At 39.7% G+C, this 26,919-nt stretch overlaps 2 protein-coding genes across 20 annotated transcripts; one reads left to right on the top strand and one right to left on the bottom strand.

Annotated features, from left to right (window-relative positions):
- Nucleotides 1-531: 531 nt before the first annotated feature.
- LOC124303200 (protein seele) lies at nt 532-7,749 on the bottom strand. Of its 12 annotated transcripts, none has more exons than XM_046760137.1 (6): nt 7,492-7,749; nt 6,984-7,213; nt 2,336-2,432; nt 2,072-2,187; nt 1,594-1,800; nt 532-1,495 (listed from the first exon to the last, which is right to left on the bottom strand). In XM_046760137.1, the coding sequence occupies exons 3-6, from the start codon at nt 2,427-2,429 to the stop codon at nt 1,322-1,324; spliced, it is 591 nt and encodes a 196-aa protein (XP_046616093.1). In that variant the 5' UTR covers nt 2,430-2,432; nt 6,984-7,213; nt 7,492-7,749; the 3' UTR covers nt 532-1,321. The 12 variants fall into 12 exon arrangements, with proteins under 12 accessions (XP_046616093.1, XP_046616095.1, XP_046616094.1 ...); XM_046760139.1 differs by having other exon boundaries at nt 6,969-7,213; nt 7,492-7,728; XM_046760138.1 differs by having other exon boundaries at nt 6,984-7,210; nt 7,492-7,728.
- LOC124303194 (paired amphipathic helix protein Sin3b) lies at nt 3,893-26,205 on the top strand. 8 transcript variants are annotated; one of them, XM_046760117.1, is made up of 18 exons: nt 3,893-4,267; nt 8,004-8,302; nt 12,250-12,566; nt 13,103-13,249; nt 13,346-13,674; nt 13,765-14,005; nt 14,102-14,359; nt 14,531-14,941; nt 15,055-15,503; nt 15,596-16,070; nt 16,153-16,399; nt 16,494-16,859; nt 16,946-17,115; nt 17,271-17,465; nt 17,868-18,164; nt 22,462-22,613; nt 22,691-22,901; nt 22,985-26,205. In XM_046760117.1, the coding sequence occupies exons 3-18, from the start codon at nt 12,270-12,272 to the stop codon at nt 23,234-23,236; spliced, it is 4,497 nt and encodes a 1,498-aa protein (XP_046616073.1). In that variant the 5' UTR covers nt 3,893-4,267; nt 8,004-8,302; nt 12,250-12,269; the 3' UTR covers nt 23,237-26,205. The 8 variants fall into 8 exon arrangements, with proteins under 8 accessions (XP_046616073.1, XP_046616075.1, XP_046616074.1 ...); XM_046760119.1 differs by lacking the exon at nt 8,004-8,302 and having other exon boundaries at nt 14,546-14,941; XM_046760118.1 differs by lacking the exon at nt 8,004-8,302 and having other exon boundaries at nt 16,946-17,106.
- Nucleotides 26,206-26,919: the final 714 nt, after the last annotated feature.

Below are 26,919 nucleotides of genomic sequence, written 5' to 3'. Positions count from 1 at the left end.
TATCGTCAAAGAGAGAAAAGAATACTCCCAGCATATTTCTGTCCTTTAAATGTTTTCTTCAACCGGCTCATAAGAGCGCTCAGTCCAGTCAGTCCGAATACTGCGCCAGCTTTATCTCTTGCGGGTTTCGGCTCCTTTGCTTTTACTTTTTTTTAACTTTCAACGACCGATTTTCTGCTGACGAATCAAATGGTATTTTAATTCTATCTCATGATACAGGTCTATTTTTACGATACTTAGAATGGTCCTGGATGACCCGATGACCTGATCCAATCTGACTTCTCTACCCGACGAAAATGCAGATAATTCTCTTACGCGATCTGACAAACTATCGTGCCGTAGTGTTCAACAGGTTACGCGCGTCGGATAGCCTTCGGTAAGGCGTAATGGTAGAAGTGATGTATGCTGCCTACGGTAAGGCGTATTGGGTTACGCCGCTGATTGCGAGCAACAGGTGTGATTCGGAAGGGTTACTTGCATCCGAGATCAGCCGTAGAAATTACTAACGAAAATCCCTGACAAAAGACTTGATTTAAATTCAGATAACCTGTTTTATTGCGAATAATATTTAAGTGCTTGAAGCGACACGATACTGAATCGGTTGTATTGCCTCGCAATTACTAGAAATAGTAATTGCTCGTTCGAGTCATATTGACCGTATAATTAACATTTTCATCTAATTTTCCACAAGAAATATACATGAATCATATACAATCTCCCTATAGGATTCTAATCAGATTCAACAATCTTGCAACAAATTTCTAATTATACATTCGCTGGCATAACGGTGATACGCAACACAATTGCGCAAAGCACAGCAAAAAGAGAAAATACGAAATATATTTTACGAAAAAAAAAAGAATCAGTAGATAAATTTCATTCGCATGAACTAAATATATCGTTTTGTCGTACAAAATTTCAGTGCCTACTGAAATATTGTACTGAGGTATCAACGAGATGCTGTATACAATCATATACAATAGATTGGCGCGTAATTACACCTGATCAACAATCGTTGCCATGAGGAGTTGATTTATTTACAGCTGTAACAGCAGGCAAATGTATGTACGAATATCAGTTCAAGCCGACAGTCAATAGAAATTCGTGGCTAACCTCGTAAATAACTTATTAATTACACGGTGAGTAATTTTGTGAGAAGAGAATCATTTCTATTTCTCACAATTTCACATTTTTTTAATCACCGAGTTAAATATAATTACGCGGGTGAAAACGAAGCTGCGGAACGAATTTGTTTAACATTGTACAAAATTTGTAAAACTGCTACAAACTTTCTTCACCAACGTCTGTTTCTCGTTTTTCATCACAATTCATCTCTCTCTGTGAAATCATCGTCCTCCGTGAATTCATCCTCACCAGATACAGTGTCCGAACAGAAGTTTGCCACATCCGTACAGACCTTGACATCGATGTCTTTAGTTCCCTTGCTGAACAACTGGACTATATCATCTTCAAACTCATCAACGATGCCTTCGCACTGAAGAGGGAATAAGGAAACAGGTTTAAATCAAGGTAAAACACGACTTGGGCTAATGATAGTTTGTCACAATTAAAGAATAACTCCGCTCTGCTTACATAGAATTTGAGGCTTTTGTTCAAATCTCCGTCTTGAACAATGTCCACTTTGCTGATGTCAGGATTCATTCCTCCGGTAGGATCCATTATTCTTAGAAGCGTAAGTTGACCGGTTGATTTGTACGTAGCTCTGACATAGTCGTCAAGTTTGGCGCATATACTGTCGAGCATGTCAGAAATGTGCACTTCAGATCTGGCGAGAGGAATCTATTGAAAAATAATATATTGAACAAAAATATTGATCAATCAAAGCGTATCAGCAATATAATCGGGCAAAGAAAATTCAGATCACAGATTGACAATCAGTATATCTTATCAATTTGGTATCAGTTATCGTAGCTGACAGTTGACAGCTGAGCCAATTAGCTATATTTCTATCAATACCAGGCTATCATAATTCTTCTACTCATCTCGGATCAATCAAATTTATGAAATCGAGACACATGGAGAAACGGTAAGAGGCTACATGTTTACGTACAGACTTTTGTTTCACATTTCCATTTGCGTCCAGTCGGTAGTTACCAACATCAATGGAAACTGATGGATCGATTTTAGCTATTTCTGCCTCCAGCTCATCCATGGTAGTTCTGCAAACTAAAGGCAAATAATTATCAATAGATCCAAGATCTTTTGTTCGGACGTTGATATTTTTTTAGCTACTCCTTTGATGTTCAATGTTTTCACAACGGTTAATGAAATCTTTTTTCATTCCTTTCGAATAAAACTTTCATTTTTTCCGCACCTAAACATTGTAGCTGTTTGCTGTCAATTTGCTGACTCTGGGTAAAAGCTCCGATACCTAGGCACAGTACTGATATTATCGTCAGGAACATCATCGTCTGCAACAGTAGAGTAAATAATGATGTTAAAAACAATATCAACAAGTACACAAAGCGACAAGACGAGATGGTCAGATCCCTTCACTGTTAACCTTGAATAAACCCTGGTATATGTGGATATTTATAACCATACCAGTTTCCTGTAAACTCTATGGAAGTCAGAGCTACGCAAATCACCTGCTAAACTTAGGCAAGGAACCTGCACGTTAAACTGCGGCTAATCCGCATAGGAAGCCTGCTTTAAACTACCGTGATCATCTCGCGAACGCACGACACGTGTAATCTCATCGCCCGTTGCCGCTTCGCTACACGCTCTCAATTCCGATTGGTCGACTACTAACGCCCGGCCGCCACTACCGTCCAATGAAAAACGATAGTTTCCTGTGTCGAGCGGTCGAGTGGTGACCGACGGGAATAGATAGGAAATGAAACATCTAATAAAAGTTTCATTGTTGTTACAGTTGTCAAACTTTAACCGACAAATTTTACTCTGTCAATTGATGAACTATCAAGACTTTCAACTTTTACATTGGGCTTTTGTGTGCATCTACACCGGGTGTCGGGTTGTAATAATTTACGGGGATATTACCGGGATTAAGATGTTCGTTCGATATTTTACCACTTGTCAGTTAAATGCCAGTCGTAGTGGTGTTCGACTTTTGAGACAATTTTGCCCAACACCGCGCGCACGCGTGTTTTTGTAGCGACTGGTCGGTCACGTTTCACTTTGTATCGTCGTGCCAACCGGACGAGACAACTTACAGAAATCGACGGCATCGTGAAATAATAAATGTAATTAATTAATACGTGCGAGAAAGGGAATTGATCAGTAGATGTCGAATAAGCAGCGATGTCGATAAAAGCCGATAGGTCGAAATCATTTCATAATCGGTAATAAAACTTTTTAGTGATTTGAAATCGCTGATAAAAAGAACAAAAAAGCGAGTGACGGCTATCAATGGTACATACATACCCATATGCACTGTGGAGAGGAAGGAAAAAGAGGCTCACGCACAGTTCGTCTTCGGTTGATCAGATCCAATTGGCCTGCGTAGCTGAACGACACGCGTGGCCGTATGTACACACGTTTTATTGACGAGTAAAAGGGGTTTCCAGCGATTTTATCATGAATTTGAAGAGAAAATAAGGCAATAACGGAAACCGTAAACATTTGGTCCTTGGTATTAATCATTAATTAAGAAACAAAAGCTGACTACAAAGGAAGAAGAGGTTAGCTACGGTATGTTTGCCGGGGATATCGGAGTTCGTAATCGGCGCGCAAACGTCGCTCGGACTGATCGACCAATCGGAGGCGAGCTCGGGCCGAGCCGCGGGCGTCGGGCAGCATGAAAATGCAGCTTCGAGCCGAGGGAAAACAGTTGCCAAGTACGGACGAGTCCATTAGCTCGCGCAATGGGGGTGATCGTCAGTGACGCCGCAGAGTCGATTCCTAATTTAGATGCAACGCGGCTGACGCGAGTCAAACTCCAGCGATTATTAGGTGAAATAACAGTGAAAATGTGATCCTGGCTCGGTCCGAGACCAGCCTCCGCTTGTCCGTTTGACAAATCGTCAAAGTGTTGTCGGAAGGACAAGCCCGTCACCCCTCCGGGCTCGTTTGAGTTCGGCCGTATTCGCGGCTGACCCGACAGTCTTCAATCGGTCACCTGCATGAGCGGACCAGTTTACCCGTAAGATGTGTCAAGATTCATCACACAAGAACAATAATAATAATCGCTATTTTATTGGTGAATATTTCAAAGTGTCGACGTCAACGGAAAGTGCAGTTTTATACGCTCTGATTGAAATTAAAGTGAAATTCAAGCGGCTGTCAGGTATGTAAAATTGTGGTCATCACTGATTTGAAAAAAGAGAATCTCCCCCCTCCCACGTATGCATTTCACCCTTGAAAATTCACTGACGCAGTCATAAAACTAGGCAATCGTAAGCATCGAATGTATAAAATAATCCGGCACATCTGAGCCAGGATGAAAAAAAAAACTGCGTGTCGCGTATCACCGCGGTGACAGAAATATTGTTTGGGGGGGCCGGGCGGAGTGACATAATGTCCCGTGTTGCGTTACTACGTCATATGGCAAAACTCTAACGTATTTTTCAATTAGAAGTTAAAAACTTCCTCGAGGATCGTGCTCCGTCCGCATATCGTTACTCCCGTTCCTCGCTGCACCGATTTGCATATTCTCGTTGATGTATGAAAATCACGGTCTATCGTTTGTCCACTTTCTTACGATTAACCCAGAGGCAAGCAGAAGGCATATTTGTATAGTTCGAGCAGCTAACCGAGTACCTACAGACTCGTAGCTTCGCGTGCAGCAGCGGGAACACTTGGCATCGCCGCAGCCGCGTTATGGAGAAGAAAACATTCGGATCCGCGGGAGCCTCGTTCGAAATAATCGTTCGTTTCGCGTAATACCCAACCGAGAATAATATAAATCCGTCGGATTTTTCACCCACTTTCATAATTGAAATTTACCTGTTGTCGCATTCTGCCATTGAATAATTTTACTGGAATGAGAGTAGTTGCTCACACGCGTACGCATGCCACAGATTGACAGATGATTACCACGAACTATTTTAGAAAAATCAGAACAGAACATCGCCTACTAGAGTTTTAGCCATCGCAATGCAGTGCGACACGATTCGATTAGGGATGTAGGGTTTTTCATTTAAATTTGAGTGAAAATCGCGTACGATGTAATTTTGCGTTAAAATAATTGAATCACGATGAAAAACCCTACGGACTGTCATTTTGATATCGGTGGCTTTTTCATATAGATACTTTCTTTATCATGTTGTATCCTTGCAGCCAGTTGTGCGACTACTATGTGCGGCGATTAATCTCCTGTAAACAACATCCGTAATTGCAAACGCGTTATACCCGCATTGCGTACCTATGCAATCGGCTGGGTGAGTGTTTAGAGAAGGAATTCATCGCTGAATGTATTTGTTGTTATACGTTTTTCGTCTCTGTTTCGAGCGAGAGCCCATCGTTTGGCTCGCCCGCGCGTTTCGCGTAGGACCGCGGGATGCGCGAATGTGAGAGAAGCGACCACCAGCCACGCAGAAACGGAACGCACGCTTCAAATATCGATTCCGGTGCACACGCCGCCGTATAATAACGATGGCTCTCCCTGCCTCGCGCCTCGTGCTGCGTACATCGTCGCCGTCGGGTTTGCGCGCAAAATGCGAAGAATCACCAGGAAACAACGGGGAAAATATACGTGCGCACGCTTCCGTATATCCAACAGCTATTATATTCCAATGCATAATTCACGAAATTTAGTACCGCGTTGAAATGCCAACGATACGAATGTCAGAAAGAGAAATTTCCCAACATCAAATTCAACGAATATTTATTGAGAATTTGCACAACACTGACTACGAAGAAAGCCGCCGCCGCTGCTGCTGCTGTTGCTGTTGCACAGGTACGCGTGATTTGACAGGCCAAGTAGGTAGTTCATCGGTTGCCTGAATAATCTTCGGACACATAAACGCGCGTGCGCACACTGCCACAATAATTCGCGGTGGAAAATCCAAAGCTTTGAGTCGACGAAGGATAGAAGATTGATCGTTGGCTATGTATGTACGTACACTCGATGCAGGACCTCATATTATGGAACGAGAGTATATTGCGTGGGGGAGGAACTACTTTTGTCATATTCTCATGGCGTGTGCCTTAGAACGGCTCTCTGTCCACTAAAAAGACTGGCTCCTCAGGGCCGTCGATACAAAAAAATTTCTCTCCGTTCCCCTGTCCCTCACCAACTCCCGCGTCGTGTCGCGGTGCAAAGCGCGGGAACCACGGCCTCTTCGACGTTGCGAGTATTTTCTTTAACGAAATTTCGTACCGAACTTTTGACGTCTGCCCCATTTATTCAGGCATTTACTACTTATTGTTGAGAGTATTTGGAATCTGTAAATTTGTAATTGAACAAGCGAAGAAACGTTGTCATATATCTATAAGTATAATGCATATACTTTCATGTGAATCAGATCTTTTAGTAGAACGAACATCAATTACAGCCTAATTGTGACGAATTACCATACATAAACGGCACATCCACATGTAACTGGGAATATCGATACGGCAATGCCATCAATTTATTCACGAAATAATGGCAAATTGATTGTGGTTTACGGCGTTTGATTAGTCATATATTAACGTCCGTCAGTTCAAAGATTTTCGCCGATTTTGGAGTTTGCGATAAAGGAAGACTCCTGACAAAGCGGATCCATCGAATAATCGCACTATTAATACCTTTCTCTGTCATTTGCTAGCTTCAATGCAAAAGCTTTTCAAAGGTAATTCTGAAAAAAGAATGGTATACCATACAAAACTACGATACAGGGAATTGATGGAACGCAACCACGCACAGCTTATACTCTTTTGTACATCTTTTGAATTTTTAGAATCTATTGAATTCAATTAGAAAATTTCACTTCGTCCAATTTGTGGGTATCCCTATGAAACTGATTTTTTAAGTCGCTTGCAATACGAGTACGAATATGTAATACCAAGATAAACGTTACCCACTGTCAAAGTTAGTGACACATCTTCTCGGGGGGTAAAAATCTGTCATTGTCGAACGCAAAAGTCCCTCATCTCGCGTGTGTGGACTTGGTCCGCCAATCCGTTGACTCCTCTCTCAAACCCGGGCCAATACGGTACAGCCTTACGTATATCTTTCGACCAGTAGCGTATATTTTCTTTTATCCACGAAAAATCGGGAGACCATCCTTTCAGCTATTCCCCGCATCTTCTGAAACGTAAGACGAGTTAAAATTTCTGGCATTTTTATTTTGACATGTACAAGTTTATTCGCAAAGAAATAAAACGAAATGAAAAATGTCGACGCCACGCGTATGTTTCGCCGCTTGGCACGGCCCTGGCAACGGCGAGGGGCTAAAGGATCAGCGGTGGGGATATTTCGCTCCCGAGCAGCAATAGAAACATACGTATATGCGACGAACGCGGGCTCGCGGCAACGCTGTATTTCTGATTATCGGGAGAGCCGCGCGCGCACGGTCGAAGGCTCACCTCTGCGTCTCTGCCTCTGACTGGACTCGCGCTACGACGGACGACGTGGCTGCGTTGTCACATTTTTTCGTTAGCGGCCAAAATAAGACCGACTTCGAGGCTTCTTCTCCTTCGTCTTCTTTCTTTATTTTTTTTTTCTTATTTCTCCTTGTTCTTTCCACCTTCCCCGGCTTGTTGATACGTTACACAGATGGAAAGCAGCAAAATAGTAGTCGTCGGAACCGAACTCCCCCACCTGGTATTCCATCCCCACCTCAATATCTAATAACTGACGATGATACAGCTTTTACACACCTCGGGCTACATGCATATATGCGGCAGATAACTACCACGCGCGGACGGGCCTCCCCCTCTCCACTCTCTCTCTCTCTCCCTCCCCCTCTTTCTCTCCCTTTCCCCACTCCCTTGTCATCCGTACTCGAAACGATAGAATAACGAAGAAATAAAAGAGAATAACCAAAATATCCGGTGAAACAACGGAATCCCTGGTGACGATAGTGTGACCGCTGCAGGAAATGTACGTAAAAATCGAAAGGGCGTGCTCGAGGTGTGGCGACGGGCGTCAGCGTCGACTAGGTGACACAACAAGCCTGGTTGAGAGCGAGCGATGGATGGCGGCGTCGGGCTTGCTTACTCGGACGAGGGACAGGCAGCTAGAGAGAACCACTACCGTGATGCACCCCCAACCTGACGATGATGCTTCGTCCGTTTTCGTCCCTCTCTCCCAGTTCGGTCATTGGCGCTTATCCGAATGTCGACCGTATGTGGCTGTCCATATGGAGACGAGAGAGAGCAAGGTTGCTGTTGTATCGTAAGATATCGCACGAACCCTAGCTTCGATACCTGTCTGAACAAAACAAATACATAGCTATATGTATAAGTGTCCTTCGTGTACTTTTCGGAAAAAGTAGTTTTTTCTATTTTACACTTGAGAAGTAGCTCACGGATTGAGTTTAGCTGAATGCTCCTCCTCGCTCACTTATGTCCGGATGGATGACCTCCTACTGTGTTTTGCGCTGGCATTCTTTGATCGCGTACTACGCTACTTTCAGGATGGATGCGATACCGTTCAATCGGGAGGGAAAAACGTAAAACATTTACACTACGGATCAATGAATGTCCGTACAACGTGTAGAAGATCCGGCTTATCGCGATTAAATTTTGACCTTGATCCTTTACTGCTGCTAGCTGCGGTTCTACTTTATCGAAAGATATTTTTCAAACTGTGAAACACACCGTGATGTTTACGTTATATGCTTTCAATCATTTATTCTCGTTATTTTCATTAGTGTTATTTAATACCCAATCGATCGACAGGACGTTGTTTTTGCTACTGGTGCTGTTGCTGGTGTTTTATTTCGATTTGACAAATTACTTTCCAGAGAATTGCATATGTTTTCGCTCGTCAAGAAAGACCAAGGTAGATTATAGTATTTATACTCACGTACATTTATTTTTTCAATACAACATACGGTACATACACAAATGCTAATATGCATGTACGTTCTTTTAATATTTTGTGATCAGAATACGCTCGGAGGCATTTGATTATTTTTTCCAAGACTTCGCCTATATCGTAGATAAAATTTTTGTCACGCTTCCTCCTGCTGTTCTTGTTTACCACACGACAATCGGAGATGAATTATATTGCTTAGGGATTGAACGCATCACGTAAGAAATGAAAAAGTCTTTGCACGTCAAAATTTATAACATGTGTATACACAGATTATATCATTGTTTACGATTTGATGCCGGTGATTTTTGGCATATATTTAACGGAGATCCGGAAAGAGCTGAATGCGCCTGGATTGATTAATTCACTCACACCCTCGCTGCCAAACGTGAGCACGACGAGCATGTGTGTGCGATTATGTCCTCCGATAGGTTGGTCAAGGGGTGACGCGAATTACCTTCCATATTACATATACTCGATAATACACGCGTCGTCGTTGCGTAGTCGTCCCAGCTTTGCTCGCCCGCGTCTCGAACATGACGACAGAATCACGGCGACGGCGTTGTTACGTTGCCCCGAGTTTTCTCCTGCCGCCTGCCGTCCATTCCCGGGTCTAGAAACACACAGCCAATGAGCGTCGAGTCCTTTGCAAGCGAGCCAATGAGACGCGCCGGCATATACTCTGCGACTTGGAACAAATCGCTGCGAATTTCGAATTGATACAGGATTCAGGTACTTGCATTTGGCATCCTGGAAGATTTTCTTCAACATTTTTCACAATCGCGATGGTACTCCACCGTCTATTTTACCCGAATAAATCGTACTCCCGACAGATCCGGAGAGTGTTGCGCAGTTTCCCGTGACCCAGATAACCAGGGGGAGTTTGCTCGCTGCCGGGAACAGCTGTTGGCCGCATAAAGATGGCCGTCGCTCCGGTATTTCGTTAACCTGCGCGCGCCGTTTGGCGGCCTCCGTCGTCGCCGCTAGTTTCAGGGGCGTGTCCGTGGGTGAAAAAAGGGAGACACCAAACCCCCTATCAGGTCCCGTATTCCGATTAGAACGGCAAAATTTACCGTCCGAACGAGCGTGTCGCGATGGTTTTTCGACTCGTTGATAAACTGCTCCGCGTTATCTCTGAAAATTTGTAAATTTTCATCGAACTTGTTCACTCCGTTCATTGGACATATTATCTTACACCGTCACTTTTAAAAAAACGTTGACGTTTCGGTGCTCCCGATGTGCCCACCGTTAGAAATACGCAGAACTCTGAGCGCAAACCGATGTTACCTTAGTTGGTTAAAACGAATGCATCTCTTGTACCAGCAGCCGGTGGGACCGGTTGGCAGGGAAACGAAGCGACGCAAAGTGCCCTCGAATTACGCCCCTGCAGAGCCGCCCCCCCACTCCGATTGCCGTGCACTACCCGTCGGTTCCTTGTTTGCCATACAAAATCCAATAGTTCTTCGAGTACCCCCGTAGCGGTGACAATGTCCCTTGTGGAGATTATCTTTTCCCCCGTGAATTTCCGGGATATTTATAAAATATATTGACTGATCACCTTTATTAGCGAATGAGTGTCGTTGTAGTGAAACGATGATCGGGAGGTGAAAGTTTTTGTTTGAATTGGAATACGCGTGTACGAAGTTTCGCGTATGAATACGTAAAAGCACACGAGACGTCGTATGTTGGAGCATCGTTGTTTCTTTGTTAATTTGATTTTTGCATTATTATTACACGCTCTGTGTTTCACTAAACCGTTCTTATTTCATTCATGGAGTTTTTATTGGTTTTTCGTGACCGGTTTCTCAACGTGTGACTGAAGCAAACGATGATAACGTTGATCGGAATTCGGTACGATACTTGATATCGGGTTGTTGAGTAGGAGTATCGGTTTTTTCCTCATTCTTTTACATCTTTCCTGAAGAAAATTCAAGTGGAAGTGGTTGAAAATTACGAGGCCGGCTTCCTCTCCGGGAGGAGAGGCACCCTGCAGTTCGTTCGCGAGAAACAACGTGAAATGTGTAACGTATTTCTCTTTATTATTGCGTAACAATAGTGCTAAGAGAATAACTTGGAGTTTCGTTGTTTACAATTAGATTATTGGCAGACGACTCGGAGTTTTTATTTTACTCAGTCTTTTCTCTACAAACCGCCAACAACACTGTTATCCAAGTCGCAACCGTGTAGCGAACGAGAGTACAGTCCTCAATATCTAAAGTTCTTTTCTCTTCACACGGATTTCTCGAGAAGCGTTTATTTCCGTACACGTCAAGTTCTGCTTTTCCTTCTCTTATTTCCCATTTCTCTCCCTCTCTCTCTTACATATCTTCAACTGTACACTACCCCGAACGTTGATCGAAAATGATGCTTTGCAAAGGAGTTGAAAAAACAAAATGACGCTTACCTCCTACTGCTCGCTCACGATTTGAGTCAGGCATGAAACAATATTCAGCGGCAGCTTCTCTGAAAATATGTCGAGCTGAGCCGTGAAATGTGAAACGTTGTCGAAACGTTGCCGATTTGCAGGTTAGAGAACGGTTAAAGAGGAAAGAGTACGTAGAGTGTCGAAATATGATCAAATTGCACCGAAGAAAGAGATTTTTACCGGTTGTTCGGAATAAATGCACGTTGAAAAGAGTGGGTAAATCGCAGTGCACGATAAAAAGGCGGAGTGAATTTTGTAGAAGTGATGCTAGGAGAAGGGTACGTAATTTTGTAAACCGTCATATCGGGTCCGGCCCCTGGAGACGCTGAAGAGATAGCCGGGCACGCCATGGCAACCAACATATGATTTAGCTTGGACTACACACGCCCGCGTTTTCACCACCGAGTCCCGAGTCTATTTTTAACCTTTTATGCTTTCAAGACTCCCCGAAGGGCACCGAAGCTCGTACCCGCGCTCCCGCGAATATTTTCCATATTTGCCCGCCACCCCCGTTTATCGTTTTGATTTTTAACCACTTTCATTGCTGATATTCCGCCAGCATCCTTCTTTTCTGTCCCTTACTTTCTACGGCTTCGTTTTTTTCTTTGAACATTTCTGCGTAAGTTACACGTAACCTTAAATCGGTGGAACATTTTTTCTTTTGGGGGACCGTCATCCAGTGCTGTAATAATTAACTCGTTTGTATGCGGTTTCATTCGTAAATTTACAGTAAAAGGAACACTTTTATCATTCTCTGTCCATTGTTTGACTACCTGGACAAATTTTTATTTCTTTCCTCCCGACTTTCATCAGTATCTTTCGCATTAAGAGAATATACCTATGCATTACTTTCAATGTTTACCTACCCTTCTGGTTCCAGCATTTCCAATGTGATTTGAGATGAAACGTACTCGTGGGGTGGACGAGGTAGCATCGGCAGCAGCAGCAGCAGCGTTGAAACATTCATCGGGAGGTGCAGGAGGAGGTGGCATAGGTGGTGGGGGCGGGTTAGAAGTCGGAGAGAACATAGACTACCGTCCTAACAGTGGTTTGGCCGTTGGAATTGGGCCTGGTCAGCCAATTAGGCCGATAACTTCCAAGGAGATGCCAGGCAGCATCCAGTTTGGCGCCGTTCAGGCGCAACAGCAATACCCAGTAGCCGTAGTAATGCCTACTCCTGCCCCTTCCAGTGTAAAGGTAAAGATTGTTTCGATAATCGAGAGTCTGCGAAGCAAGTAGTCGAAGAATAATAATTGCCTTAGATATGGAACCGAGAATGTTCTTTTTAAATTCATGCACATTGATGCAATTGTACTTCCAGAATGATCCAACATGAACGAATTGTCATAAACATCTTTTTCTTTCCTCCTAGTCATTCTAATTGGTGTTCCCTTGTTTCTTTTCGAGTTCAACAGTTATCGTTATACCTGAAATGTGATTGATAGCGATAGCACTTTATTGGTAATTGAATACTGTAGTTGAGTACTTGAACTATGTGTGTAACACGCTAATGGTAACCAATGTATCGATTTTTTTTTCACCTAACAGATCACATCTACAAGTATTTATTGTTTACTTTATAACACAAATATTCTCCAACTTATAAGGGATCTAAAGATTGAGGTTATATAATATTTTCCGAAGCGATAAGGGGCCAAACACAGGTAGAAACAGTGCATTGAACTCTATGCAGTTTTTGGATTTCTCTAGAATTTTTTGTAACTGTGTTATAGGTGCATTCTGGTAGCACAACACCGCCTACGCCCACGGCTCCAGGGAGCAGCTTGAGCGGAGGGGCGCAACAGTTCCAAAGATTGAAGGTTGAAGATGCTCTGCATTACCTCGATCAAGTCAAATACAAGTTCAACAATCAACCGCAGGTAAGAAAGATTGTCAGATATCCAGTTTTAGGTTTATTCTCTTTTTAACTTTGTCGTTGAATGGGACTTTGATAAATGTGATTCTTTCTTGGTTAGGTGTACAATGACTTCTTGGATATCATGAAAGAGTTCAAGTCTCAGAGCATAGACACACCAGGTGTTATTAAGAGAGTCAGCAACCTTTTCAAGGGACATCCCCAGCTCATAGTTGGCTTCAATACGTTTTTACCACCTGGTTATAAAATAGAAGTACAAGCCGACGAACAGGGATACGCTTTCCAAGTATCGGTTAGTATGCCTAGTCCGACTGCTACGCATACCCCAACATTATCTCATCACTGCACAGGCAATGTTGGTTCACCACCCATTGCCAGTCCGCCTACTCAGCCGGCCAAGGCTCCATCCGTCCTACAAATCATGCAAGGGTGAGCAAGGAATTTTATTTGAGTAGATGCATTTTTTTCATTCTTGTCCTATCCGCGATATTCGACATATACATTCTATCCACTCTACAGATCTGGCAGCATACACCACGCCATTGGAAATAACATTCCAAACAATAGCTTAACCGTTCATGCTCCGTCATCACCGCCGGTCCAATCGTACAACAATTCGCACATAAGCACGGCTCAAGCCCAAGCTGCTGTCAGTCAAGCTTTGAGCCAGGCACAAGATGGTACACCGAATAGTGGTCAGACGCAGCAAAGTCAACCTGTGGAATTCAATCATGCCATCAATTACGTGAACAAGATTAAGGTAGAAATACAATTTTTATTCGTTGCTTTACTTGCAAAAACCTTGAGAAAATATGTCATCGGGTTGTTGAATTTATATATGCATACCTCTTTATAGAATCGATTCCAAGGTCAGCCTGAAAAGTATAAGCGATTTTTGGAGATTTTGCATACCTATCAAAAGGAACAACGCAACTTAAAAGAATCCGGTCATATGGTAACTGGAGGAGGAGCAGCTGTCGGAGGAGGAAGTGGGAAACATCTAACAGAGGCAGAGGTCTACAGTCAAGTCGCTAAACTTTTTGAAAATCAAGAAGATCTCCTCGCTGAGTTTGGACAATTTTTGCCTGATGCTACGAACCAACAAAGTGCCCTGGTGAGTGTTTATTTGTCAGTTGAGGATAAATTTTTGGTTCTAAATTCATTTGGAAAGTTTTACACAGTTTATTCGTTATGCTCGTCTCTGTGCATCTGATTGACATGAAACTGTGACAGGATGTGCATTTAGTTCGCAGAGAAATAATCATTTAATTCTAACTGGTGCCAGTCTGCTATGTTCCAGAGTAACAAAGGTGGGGCGGTTAACGATCATTCGGCGATCGTTAAAAAACCCCTAGGATTGAAAGCGTTGTACAACAGTTCAGGGAACATACCTAGAGAACACAGAGAAAGCGGAAGCTTAAGCGGAGTAGAACGAGACAACAGAGATCATAGAGAGAGGGACCGAGAGAGAGGGGTGGGAGCCAGGGATTTGAATAGCGGTCAGAAGTTTGGTCATAGCACCGGTCAGCTGAAAAGAAGTCCGTCCTTTTCAACATCGGGAACCACTGGCAATTCGCATCACACTCAACACGGTCAGCCACCATCAAAAAAGCACAAAATGGCTACGCTGAGAGATGTGACATTCGCCGATGCTGGAAAATATGGAAGCCTTAACGATTATGCCTTTTTCGATAAAGTAAGTTAAATTATTTTGTGAAACTAAAGACTAATTTCAGTTACTGCTAGATTGTACCAATTAAGATGAATCAAGATACATGGAAAAGTAAACGAAATGTAATTGGTTCATAGGTGCGGAAGGCCCTGAGATCGCAAGAAGTCTATGAGAATTTCTTACGCTGTTTGGTTCTGTTCAATCAAGAAATCGTGTCCAAGACAGAACTCATACAATTGGTAACACCGTTCTTGGGCAGATTCCCAGAACTATTGCGATGGTTCAAAGATTTCTTGGGTCACTCTCCGGACTCCTCAACTTCTATGTCCACTACAACCGGTGGTTTGAACGTCGAAACGCTTCCTAACAATGTCGTCAGAAGTCACCAAGACCGTCCCCAAGGAGATTTGGCTATGGAAATAGATTACTCCACTTGCAAACGGCTCGGCGCATCCTATTGTGCGTTACCTAAATCGTACGTTCAGCCTAAATGCACCGGTAGGACGCAATTGTGTAAAGAGGTGCTGAACGATACGTGGGTATCTTTCCCAACATGGTCTGAAGACAGTACCTTTGTTACTTCAAGGTAAGATAGAAGTTACTATACTTGAAAGGCAATCATATTTTAATTATCGGTTTCAAATAAGTGCATACTTTATGAAATTGTCAATCCTGTAGAAAAACTCAGTATGAAGAGTTCATATACCGCTGTGAGGACGAACGGTTTGAACTGGACGGTGTTATAGAAACAAACGCAGCGACGATTCGAGTCCTGGAAGGTGTACACAAGAAAATGAGTAGGATGAGCTCGGAGGAGATACAAAAGTTCAGATTAGATGATTGTCTGGGAGGCTGTTCGCCGACAATACACCAGAGAGCTCTGAGGAGGATATACGGTGACAAGGCTGCGGACATTATTGACGGGTTGAAGAAAAATCCTGTTATTGCGGTGCCGGTCGTTCTTAGGAGGCTTAAAAGCAAGGAGGAGGAATGGAGAGAAGCTCAAAAAGGGTTCAATAAAATATGGAGAGAACAAAACGAAAAGTACTATTTGAAATCCTTGGATCACCAGTGTATAAATTTCAAACAAAATGATGTCAAGGCGCTCAGATCGAAAAGTCTCTTCAATGAAATTGAAACACTTTACGATGAGGTAAAGTCGATTCTACCAGAATTCTACATGTCTTGACTCCAACGGGAACTTGTCTCACCTAATAATCTTTATAACTTAACAGAGGCATGAGCAAGCAGACGACAGTAATGCAGAGGCACAAGGGGGAGGTGGTCCACATATGGTGCTGGCATACAAAGACAAGTCCGTACTCGATGACGCAGCCAATCTCCTAATTCATCACGTGAAGAGACAGACAGCTATTCACAAGGAAGACAAGCAACAGATAAAGTTGCTTCTAAAGCACTTTATCCCTGACCTATTTTTTCATCCACGACAAGAACTGAGCGACGATGAGCGCGACGAAGATGGTAAGTTCAAACTTTGATCTACGCTCTGCAAAACTACAAGCATTTCCCCCTCGCCATTGTTTCGTCTACGTGAATTTCATGTTGAAACTTGCAGATGAAAAAGAGGACATAGACTCACCTGCGTGTAGCAGCTCTCATATATCGTCGTTGACGATAACATCTGGTGGTCTTCACGGGAGTAGAAACAAAGCAGTGGCTTCACCCAACTTTTCTTCTGCACACGTGAAAAGTGATCCAGATCTAAAACCTCCCTCCCATGCCTTATCCGCCGATCCCGAAGAGGCGTACACCCTGTTCATGGGCAGTAACAACTGGTACCTTTTTCTGAGGTTACATCAAATTCTGTGCGAGAGGTTAACAAAGATGTACGAAAGAGCGGTTGCCTTGGCTGAAGAAGAATCCAGATACAAACAACAACGAAAGGAGAGCACAGCGGTTGCATTGAGATTAAAACCAAAAAGTGTGTAATCTCGTCGATTTTCCGCACTTTTGAATTGTTGTCAGTAGCAACAACATTTTGTAATGTTTTTCTTTCTTTTGCTGCAGATGAAATAGAAATAGAGGATTATTATCCAGCGTTCTTGGACATGGTGAAGAATGTTTTAGATGGCAACATGGAAAGCACAGCGTACGAAGATACGCTACGTGAAATGTTCGGCATCCACGCGTATATTGCCTTTACCTTGGATAAGGTGGTCACATATGCTGTAAGACAAGTACGTTAACATAAATTCTAATTACTGAGTGAAATACGGAACAATATATATCATCACAAGTCTTTAGCACACGTGAAATTAATGACGAATTTTTTGCATCCTCTTTCATGTCGATAATATTTTTACGGTGCTTAAACTATTTTTCGTCTGTTTAGTTGCAGCATTTGGTTTCTGATCCAACGTGTCAGCAGTGCATGGAGTTATTCCAACGAGAACAAAGGCAGCCAAAGGAAAGTAGCGGAGCTGGTGGTTTGTGCGCCACTGCCTATCTGAGGCTAGGAGCAGAAACCGCCTACCAGCGTAAAGCAGAGAGAGCTATGACTGATGAGAATTGTTTCAAAATACATATTGTGAGTATTTCGTTGATTTGCTTATTTGCTTTATTTTTTTTTTCTTTTTTATTTTTTTCTTTGTTATTTGATTCCAAGTTTTATTTACCGGTCCTTTATCGAGAACTCTTACAATCATTACGGTCTACTTGAGGCTACTCTCCATATGACAAAATTTCTAAGTACATTTCAACATGAAATCTGCAATTGAATCAATATCGTGGCAAGTGTGAAATACACGTAATTCAAGATCGTGAAGCATATCTGGCTAGACCGTGATTTTAAATTGGATAATGTGTAAGAACCTCCAAGAGTTGTGCATAGATGCATAGCGTATACCCAAATATTAAACGCAACTCATGTAAAATTATATCCGAATGTAGTTTCGATTGTCGTTACCTTGGTTTTGTTAACTTATTGCAGTACAAAAAAGACTGCAAAATAACAATGGAGCTGCTAGACACTGAAAGTGAAGACACGACGGAGGGCGGATGCAGGGACCGAGAGAGCGAAAGAGAACGGCAGAGAGAGGGTATAAGTACGGCAGAAAAATGGTCGACCTACGTGGAGAGATACCCCGCTCCTCTTGGCCAGACAAGTCCAAAGGACATTCCTACCTCTGTAGACAACGACGCGGCAGCCAATCATCCTGTGAGTAGCGACCAGGCAGGAAGGGGGGGCAGGGGCAGAAAGCGCAAGAACGCTGATATTAACAAGAAGGTATAGGACCACACCCATAATCATAAAACATTGCTGACATTGTAGTTTGCATTCATTTGGGCACCCCGAATAATTTCTGTGTCAAACTGCTGGGAAGGGTGATCGATATTCATCCAAGTCAGATCAAAGTATCGTCTGGAACTTCGACTTCATCGTTTGTCGTTTCGACATGCAGGATTGTCAATTTAACAGTGGCACATTATCTCTGTACAACAATAATTCAGTCACACGGTACTTTTGCCCAAACGAAATTCAAGTTTGCACATATTTTCATTTAGTGTAAGGTTAACAATGCACTGACAAACTTATCACCACGACGTGTATTCGTATTTTTGCAGTTAAATACAGAAAACCTGTATCCATTTCATTATTTCTCTACGAAAATTGATTCACACTAAACTTGAACGATGGTCAGGTTTGCAAAATCTAAAAAACGAAGGAACAGTCTGACCCCTGCGATAGCTGAGACGGAGTTGTTAGTTAGAATTCGATTAATTCACTTGAATATCTCTGCAAAGCATGATAGCTCTTCAATATTACTCGCGATTTAATCTGACTGCGTTTGCTATTGTCCCGACTGTCGTTGGTCAAATCAGATGATGACATACCTTTCAGTAATGATCGTAGATTTAATGTAGCGGTTGTCCTTATATATACACCACTGGTTTACGCTAATGAAATGTAACAGAATCAACAATAGCTGTTAATCGGTCATTTCTTTTGTGCAAAAAGTATACCGTGATTGGATTATTGATGGTGTATGCAGAACTTCCTATTTGAATGACACTAATATACTAAAGATGTACCTGTGTACGTAACTAATGAATTCTTTTTCTCTTCAAATGTGTCCATAGACTGCGATTAGTGATGAATTTGCATAAATTTTTCCAAAATACTTGTACAAACTCAAAATACCGAAATCGATCTTGAACAAATACCATAAATTTCTCATCTTCATTTGAGTTTTATGTACAAATAACATCATTAATTCGTAACTTTATACATATTCGAGTAACTGATTTTCTAATTTGTCGTATGGGACGGGATCATTCTTTAGTACAATATTTTTAAAACTTTGTGGCAATGTGAGTTCCCCGGTGTATTTTTTATGTATATGCGATATGAAATGATGCTAATCGTTTTCGAAAGGTTAATTTTAATCGTAAATGGTGAAGGAAATGATAGTCTGAAATGAAATCTTGTAGGCTCCGTATACGTGTCTCGTCTCACTTATGGGTGCTACAATCGCTAAGTAATTACGGAACCCCATGTATGATGATTTGATATTCGTTTCACGACATTTGAGTGAATAATGGGCTGACAGCTAACTTTCACTTTTGCAATAAATTATTATTCGTTGTATAAAAATGTTTGTATACAATATTTGTGATAGACAATTTTTTTAATATTACCCTCAAAAAAGCATATAATAATTATAATGATAATAATCCAGTGACGTCCTAATGGCAAGATGCCTGGTGACCAAAAAGTACTATCGTCGTTTGTCCAAAATCTTTGAAGGAAAGAAAACAGGAAAACGAAGAAATTAAGAGAAACTGTAAATATTGCACCATAAAAAAATTGTACATAGATTTTGATACATTATTTAAGATAGCAGTAGTGTTAATTTGTGAAGTAATTCTTGTCACTCTCATGAGATAGATCGGTGAAGCCTTTTGGAATTAATAGAGATGCCTTTGAATTTAAAAAACTGTACTAATTTATTCACTATGAGAACTAATAAACAAATAATAAGTCAAAAAACTAATACTCTTACATTGCGCGTGAGAGAAGGAAATGAGCAGAAAATTTTTGTAAATTTTGTGAAACATCGAAATTTGGACTCCATTAATTAAGTGGCTAAAACCCTAGCGCAGCTTGGATTTTTCTAAATTTCTTTACTATTCCAATCCGGACTACAAAACAAACAAAATTTCCGATTTTCTAATGTGTAAATGGAGCTTTTCATAGAATTTGTGGAGAAAAAAGATAGAGAAACACATGCTTTGATGTGTAGCGATAATTTTAAGATAGAGAGATTTCGCTGGTTCACCTCTTATATTTTTAATTCAAAATTCACTACTTTTTCCCCTGACTACTATTGTGCTACACGGCTACCCTCTTTTAGAGTCAGATGTTGCCAAAGAAGTGAATTCGCTAGCGTGCAGGATTCACAATTCGCGTCATTCCATGAATAGTATCACTATCTCGGAGAGCTTCCTAAAGGTTTCATTGTAACGACTAGACCACCTTATATGTGCTGACTCGTTAATGGCTATTGATTCAAAACTTTGGTTGAAAACCATCTTCCTGAAATGTTTGTGCAGAAAATTCTTTGACATCTCAAAAAAATCTCTCCTCTCACAGTCTGATATTATGCCTGTGATCACATATCGACTGAATATCAATCAGAGAATTGTCATTGTATTATGGGAAAGCGCAGATGACTATTTTCTTTATCATATTTATTGTCTTACATGCCACTAGCATTATTAGTACGATATTTTAATATACGTTTGAAGAATTAAAAATCTACTTGTCTTGATCTCATTATGCACGTGACCCTTTGTCGAATCGTATGTCTGCGTCTATAGGATACGTACTACCCGGTTGTAACCAAAGATTTGATTGCCATAACATCATTATTTAACTTCAACTCGAGTCCAGCAAGTCCTGTGCGAATGTAGCTCCCTTGTCATTTCCTCTCCCATCCCCCGTTTTCTGTTTCCCAACTTTTATCTCTTTATATGATGAATTTTAATCTTGAAACATATGATAAGATATATATTTTGTAACTATAAATTATATATGGAGTGTGTGTGTATATACATGTATATAAATCAAATTTATATACATGTATATTCATATATATATATATATATATATATATTGTATAGAAGAGAGAGATATTGAAATACATGAACAATGCTTTTAAACATGATCGTCTATCATTTTTGTACCACTAAATTATCAGTTTGTCTCCAAAAAAAATTACATTTTTTTACTTTCTTACTACTTTTAAGTTTACCAATTTCTTTTCTCATCAGAGGACAACTTTTGACATTGGTTCTAAAAAAACTTTGCATTGCTATAAATGTAATGGTATCTTCTTGAGTTCTTACCTTTCGCTTCCTCTTACAATCTCAGGTCTTTCTTTATAGCGGAGTCATTCTTTAACAATTTGATTTTGGCTTAGTACATTTTATCCCTGCTATATTCAGTCAAAACCAGTTCATAATGACGTACGTATCTTTTTTGGGAAACCAACGTACAGAGAGAATAATATATCTCTTTTCTAACACACCTTTGTGCCACATTCAATGAATGTTGATTATTTTATTGTAAAATCATTGGATCTGGCAGAGAGTTGATACATTTTTTAATTAGTATGCCTAAGTTACATTAGCAGTGTCTTAATAGTTTATTATAATTTTTATATTGTTATACTTAAGAAAATTATGTTTATCCTATGTTTACCACTTTACTATTGAATTATCAACTGGATAAGATTTTACTTCTCTACCTTTTGTATCGCAATCTCAGTAAGAATGTAGGTATTCCGTTTTTTTTTTTCTTCTTTTTTGTTTTGTATTCTTTTTTAACGGATGACTACATTGAGTCTTGTTTTAGGAAATTCATACAGCTCTTTCTCCCGTATCTTCCAGCAACTAGGATTCGAGTTCCAAATAATTGCAAAAGTTGAAAAGAAGTTGACGGATCAAATCTAATAACCAGTAATCTAAGTGAAAATATTGTTTAATTTTTATTCAGAAGAATTCAAGTTCAAATAATGTAGTTTGTCCAGTTTTATAAAGAAAAAGGTTCTCTTGAGCAGTCGTTCGTGAGAAGGATTTGTAGAAAAAAGAACATTGACTTTGTTAGTGCCTAGATAACATATCACTGCATTTGAAAAAAAATTACATAATAGCTAAGCTTTAATGTATCTAAAAATGAAGAAGCATTGGATGATACCTGTTTCAATCATACAAAATCTATCTATAGCAAAAATCACTATTGATGTGTATATATATTTATATATATATATATTTGTTTTTTGCGTGTAACTGCAATTTAGAAAAAAAAGAATTTCATTAATTTGCCTAGACAGGTTAAGTAACTCGCGAAAATTTTTGAAAGTCTAAAATTTTTGCTAACACAACATACCTCCAATGAAAAATTTATCAAATCGATTGTCACTACATCAGACTGAAAAAGTTCAACTTCCTGAATACTCCATTAGATTCGACATCATTCGAATGATTCACAGTAAGTTAATATTGAACTGTGATTGTTGTAGATGGATGAAACTGGTTGGAGCTCGTTTGACAGACTTTTGGTAGGTCGCAAGCCCGTATTCCTCTACCGTAACGTCAGAGAGTGGCGAAAACGTGCATCAAGGATGGCTCGGTTGCCATCGTTGAATACCGTTCATTCTGACAAAACACCAGAGTAAGTTTCAGTACGAGCATATACCACAATATGGCAATGGAATGTATTTAATTAAAAATATTAAACCCTTTACCTAGAATAACGGCTACCGACAAAACAGTTGAAACTTCTTCTGGACTTTTGGAACGGCCGGCACCATTAAGAATGACTGAACCAGGTGACACTGGTGACATAATTAATACCGACAGTACGCAGTGCAGATTTAATCCGAACAGTTACCGGATGCTCTATGTTGCCAGCAAAGAGGCTTTCCTTTATAAGCCAAATTCCTTTACCAGAGCTAGACAGGTAAGATCTTCAGAATGGGCATTGAGTTGGTCTAACAGTTTTGCGGAATGCCTTATTGGTATAAAATTGCATTGTGATTTCAGTGTCATCCGGCGGTGACGAAACACCTGAACTCTAAGTTTCATCAGTGGCTGGCAAGGTGGGCGACGCAAAATGTCGCGGACACGCAGCACCGTTTGTGCCAGGACTGGTTAATGGGTCGTTACGAAAATCTAATACCCCACAGGACACGAGTTGTTACCGATAACGATCAATCTCGTTCCCCTTATCGCCAGTACAATCGATATCGAATCGAACGATTGAAGTCTGATTCCTCAACGGAACAGTGTGCGTAGCCCCTACTTCCCCTGTTACCTCTTGTGAATATGTCAAATTTGAGTGTGAGAAGTTAACGAAAGAGAGTGAACTCAGTGAATCATTGTGAACATAAAACTTAAGGTTGTGTTTTTAGTTTGAAAGATAGGTTTTACTTTTACACACACATACACACACACATTAAAAAGTGAATCACGATTTTAACTACAGACCGGAGGTTCAATACGATTGTGATGTTTGGTGGCATCAGTCGACGAGAAGGTACCTACGAAAAGCCAACTGTTTCCCAAAATCGTTTTTGATTTGTCGGTTGATCCTGTTCCGAAATGGCAATGAATCAAATTCATGTGAAATGGACAAACTTGTCTTGTGGCGGTAGAAAATATTTTTAAGAATATAACAAAGTAAGCGTGAAAGATAATGGAGGGACTTGTACAAACAGTAGAACGTACAATATTATATATACCCGACGTCAGTTGGAACTTTTTACAGGTTGTAATAAATTTCGCGAAGGATTGAAGCTATCTGTTCTCAAAACAATCTTCGATATCAATGTCGATCATAATTTTTTGATCAAGAGCAATATGAATTAGTGATGGTTAATATGACCTGTAAATAATTGACCTGTGATGATCGAGTGAAACATTGAAAACCATCAACTTTTAATATATAAGTATTGAATGAATAATAACATCATTCTGATTATCAAGAGATTTTTTAATTTAATTTTAGGTCCGCAGTTTTGGCTTCCATTATTTAAAACAAGGCTCCAGTTGTGACTTGCATCAAACCTGAATTATGTCACTAATTCAATGTTTAAAAATTAATCTTTTATTTCAGTTTTTAATAGCATCTCTTCGTGATTCTTTTTTTCGTATTATTTTCGATCGTATATGAATAACGAATCTTTCATAAATCAGTGAGAAACAGTAAGTTATATAACACAATATATTATGTATATACCGCATTTGTTAACATTTGAACATTTTATAATATGTTCGCATTAATTGAAAAACGAATGGTTCGATATTTTCCTTCGATCTCCAGGCACACCTAAACAGGGAATTCCGGAGACATTTTTTAAAGATTAAATCTGGCTTATAACCAATTGAAAGGTATCCGCGTGATTGAGAGCAGCAAAGCTGGATCCTTTAAAAGGATGGTTGACTCTTCTAAGATTGTTATGTGTATAATAAAATGAGTGTGATGGTGAATTTAATTTTATGATCTGTACAAATCTTTCATATTTAGTATTTTATAAATATACAAATATCCTAAATCTTCTGAGGACGACGATAAAAAGATGCTTAGGGTGACCAGTGTGCTTTGATATATTGAGAATAAAATGAGCTGTAGGATGGTAACTCGAATTGTACAGAACAAAATTTCTGACGCTGTCAATTTTAATAGTACACTGTACATTGAAGGTGGGATATAAAATTCTCTTGAGCTTTTAGTTCTCTATACATGCTGGTATAACAAGTAAGAAACAGTTGTCTCAAAAAATTGTAATCGAGGTGCTATTAGATTAAATTTGCATTTATCTGAGTAGCAATTTTGAAATCGAACGTGAATTACATTCAAAAGTTCTGAGTGGAAAGTTCTGATAGTTTTGCGAAAACAAAATAGAAATGAACCCTGTTTATCAACAAAGTCAAATATCGTTGCTGGAAAGTAATTTTTTGATCAGCTTTGAAGGATACGCGTTTAATTTTTCATCTCTAGTACCTGAAGTATAGGCATTTGAATCTAAAGCAATAACATTTTTTATTCACAAGATGACAACATGGTTTCTGCTATGTTTTCAATTATGTACATACATATATACATATACATATATGTGTGCGTGTATATGAGGTATTCCACACCAACACTACAAATGATTTTCCCTCATCATTATTGATTTCGTTCATAATTTTTTATATGATTATCCTAACTCTAAACAGCACTGCTGAATTATTTCAAATTCTTCTCTCCAATTTTTATTTTTTCATCATTTTTAAAGATCAATAAAATTACATTTTTGAAATTATCTAAATAATTCTCAAAAATTTTTCGATCAAAGACAATTATTTTAGGCTAAAATCGGTAGTGGAAGCCATAATTTATATACTTATTTGTCTAATTTCACAAAATAAAAAATCCTGAATTTGTTTAATTTGGTATTTTTATTGGTACTTATTTATTTGTATACACCAAGCGGACATGTAGACGATCGGTTCAGAACAAATCCGGAGGTGTAAACTTTTTTTTTATATTTGACTGATTTAAAACAAAAAATAAAAATTCTTTAATTTACTTAATTTAGTATTCTTATTGGTAATTATTTATTTTTGTGCCCTACAGAGATGATTATACACGTACAAAAATGAATAATTATCTATCAAAATAAGAAGTAAAGCAAATTTAGGAATTTTTATTCTCTTGAAATTAGTCAAATAAATGTTAAATAAATAGTTTCCACTTTCGGATTTGGCCACAAATGTTCGTGTTTGGTCGAAGAATTTTTGAGAATTTTTTCAAAACTTACCAAATGTCAGTCTGTTTTGATGTATAAACATTTATAAATAAAACTGTTGGAGAGAACAATCTGAAATAATTCAGGAGTGCTATTTAGAGATAGGATAACTGTAGTAAAAATTGTGAACGAAATCAAAAATGGTGGGGGAAAATCATTTGTCGAGTTGGCGCGGAATATCTCGTATCTATGTATATACGTATACATGAACATTTTCCTCTTTTTGTTTTGAAAATGAAACAAATGTAAAATAATTATATCTTACCTCTGATGAACAGAATGTAACGTTATTGTAATAACTATCACCCTCTCTAAATTGTCGTTACTAATATATTTTAACAGTGAATTGTTACTCTTAAGTGAATACCCACGTTTTGAAAACTTTATGGACAATTTTATTATTCGAGATAATTTAATGCTAGTATAGTATTTCGCACAAAATGATTATTATAAATAAACTTTGAAGAATAATACTGTCTTATCTGTTGAACAAATATTATGTTTGTACAAGGACGATATCAAGTACATAGTTGGTAATTATACAGGTAATATTTGATGAAAGCTAACAATCGAGATGACTTTGTATTGTTGGTGCAAAGTGATCACCAGGATCATCTAGGTAATAATTTCAAGATGCTGTGGATGAATATTCACTGATCCGAATGCAGAGAGGGCTGTTGATGTCTAGATCCTTTTACTCGCAACAACCACTGGGCTACTTCAGGTAAGTAAAGTACTAGTGATTTATGATATATATGTACTGTAAGTAGTCGTATTTATCTACTTTGATACAGAATGGTATTGATCGACGATTTTTTAGGCAGTTATATGTTGATCGACATCGGTTCAGTCAATGTAACTTGGTCAGGAGGAAGCAAACCTACTGGTATACCTCCACAGAACTACGATTATTAAGAATGGTTCCCTTACATAAGCTTCGAGTTTCCACGTTTTCATCATGCAAATATGCAATCTAGCAGGTATTTCTCGGCAATAGCAGCAAAATTACATTTTACTGCTACAGCTGGTTCGGATTTAACTGCGATAAATCAAATTTTGGATTTTAAGAATTGTTCGCTGCTTGATTAGTTTGCAATTTGAAAAAATGCATTGTGTGCATAAACGAGGTATACCATAGTGGGATTTGCTTATACTTTGTACGCACTGTGCAGTACGTCAGTACAA

This window comes from Neodiprion virginianus, chromosome 4, assembly GCF_021901495.1.
Source record: "Neodiprion virginianus isolate iyNeoVirg1 chromosome 4, iyNeoVirg1.1, whole genome shotgun sequence".
NCBI lineage: Eukaryota > Metazoa > Arthropoda > Insecta > Hymenoptera > Diprionidae > Neodiprion > Neodiprion virginianus.
Note: the sequence above shows the minus strand (reverse complement) of the source record. Positions and strands in the feature narration are given on the sequence as shown.

Excerpts from the sequence above, each read along its gene's own strand:
- LOC124303194 (XM_046760115.1), top strand. The coding sequence starts at position 12,270 with ATGAAACGTACTCGTGGGGTGGACGAGGTAGCATCGGCAGCAGCAGCA. Across the intron at positions 14,360-14,530 it reads CGAACCAACAAAGTGCCCTG|TCTGCTATGTTCCAGAGTAA; the intron begins GTGAGTGTTTAT and ends AACTGGTGCCAG. Across the intron at positions 22,614-22,690 it reads CATTCTGACAAAACACCAGA|AATAACGGCTACCGACAAAA; the intron begins GTAAGTTTCAGT and ends CCCTTTACCTAG.
- LOC124303200 (XM_046760130.1), bottom strand. The coding sequence starts at position 3,624 with ATGATTAATACCAAGGACCAAATGTTTACGGTTTCCGTTATTGCCTTA. Across the intron at positions 2,188-2,335 it reads CAAACAGCTACAATGTTTAG|TTTGCAGAACTACCATGGAT; the intron begins GTGCGGAAAAAA and ends ATTTGCCTTTAG. Across the intron at positions 1,496-1,593 it reads ACAAAAGCCTCAAATTCTAT|TGCGAAGGCATCGTTGATGA; the intron begins GTAAGCAGAGCG and ends TTCCCTCTTCAG.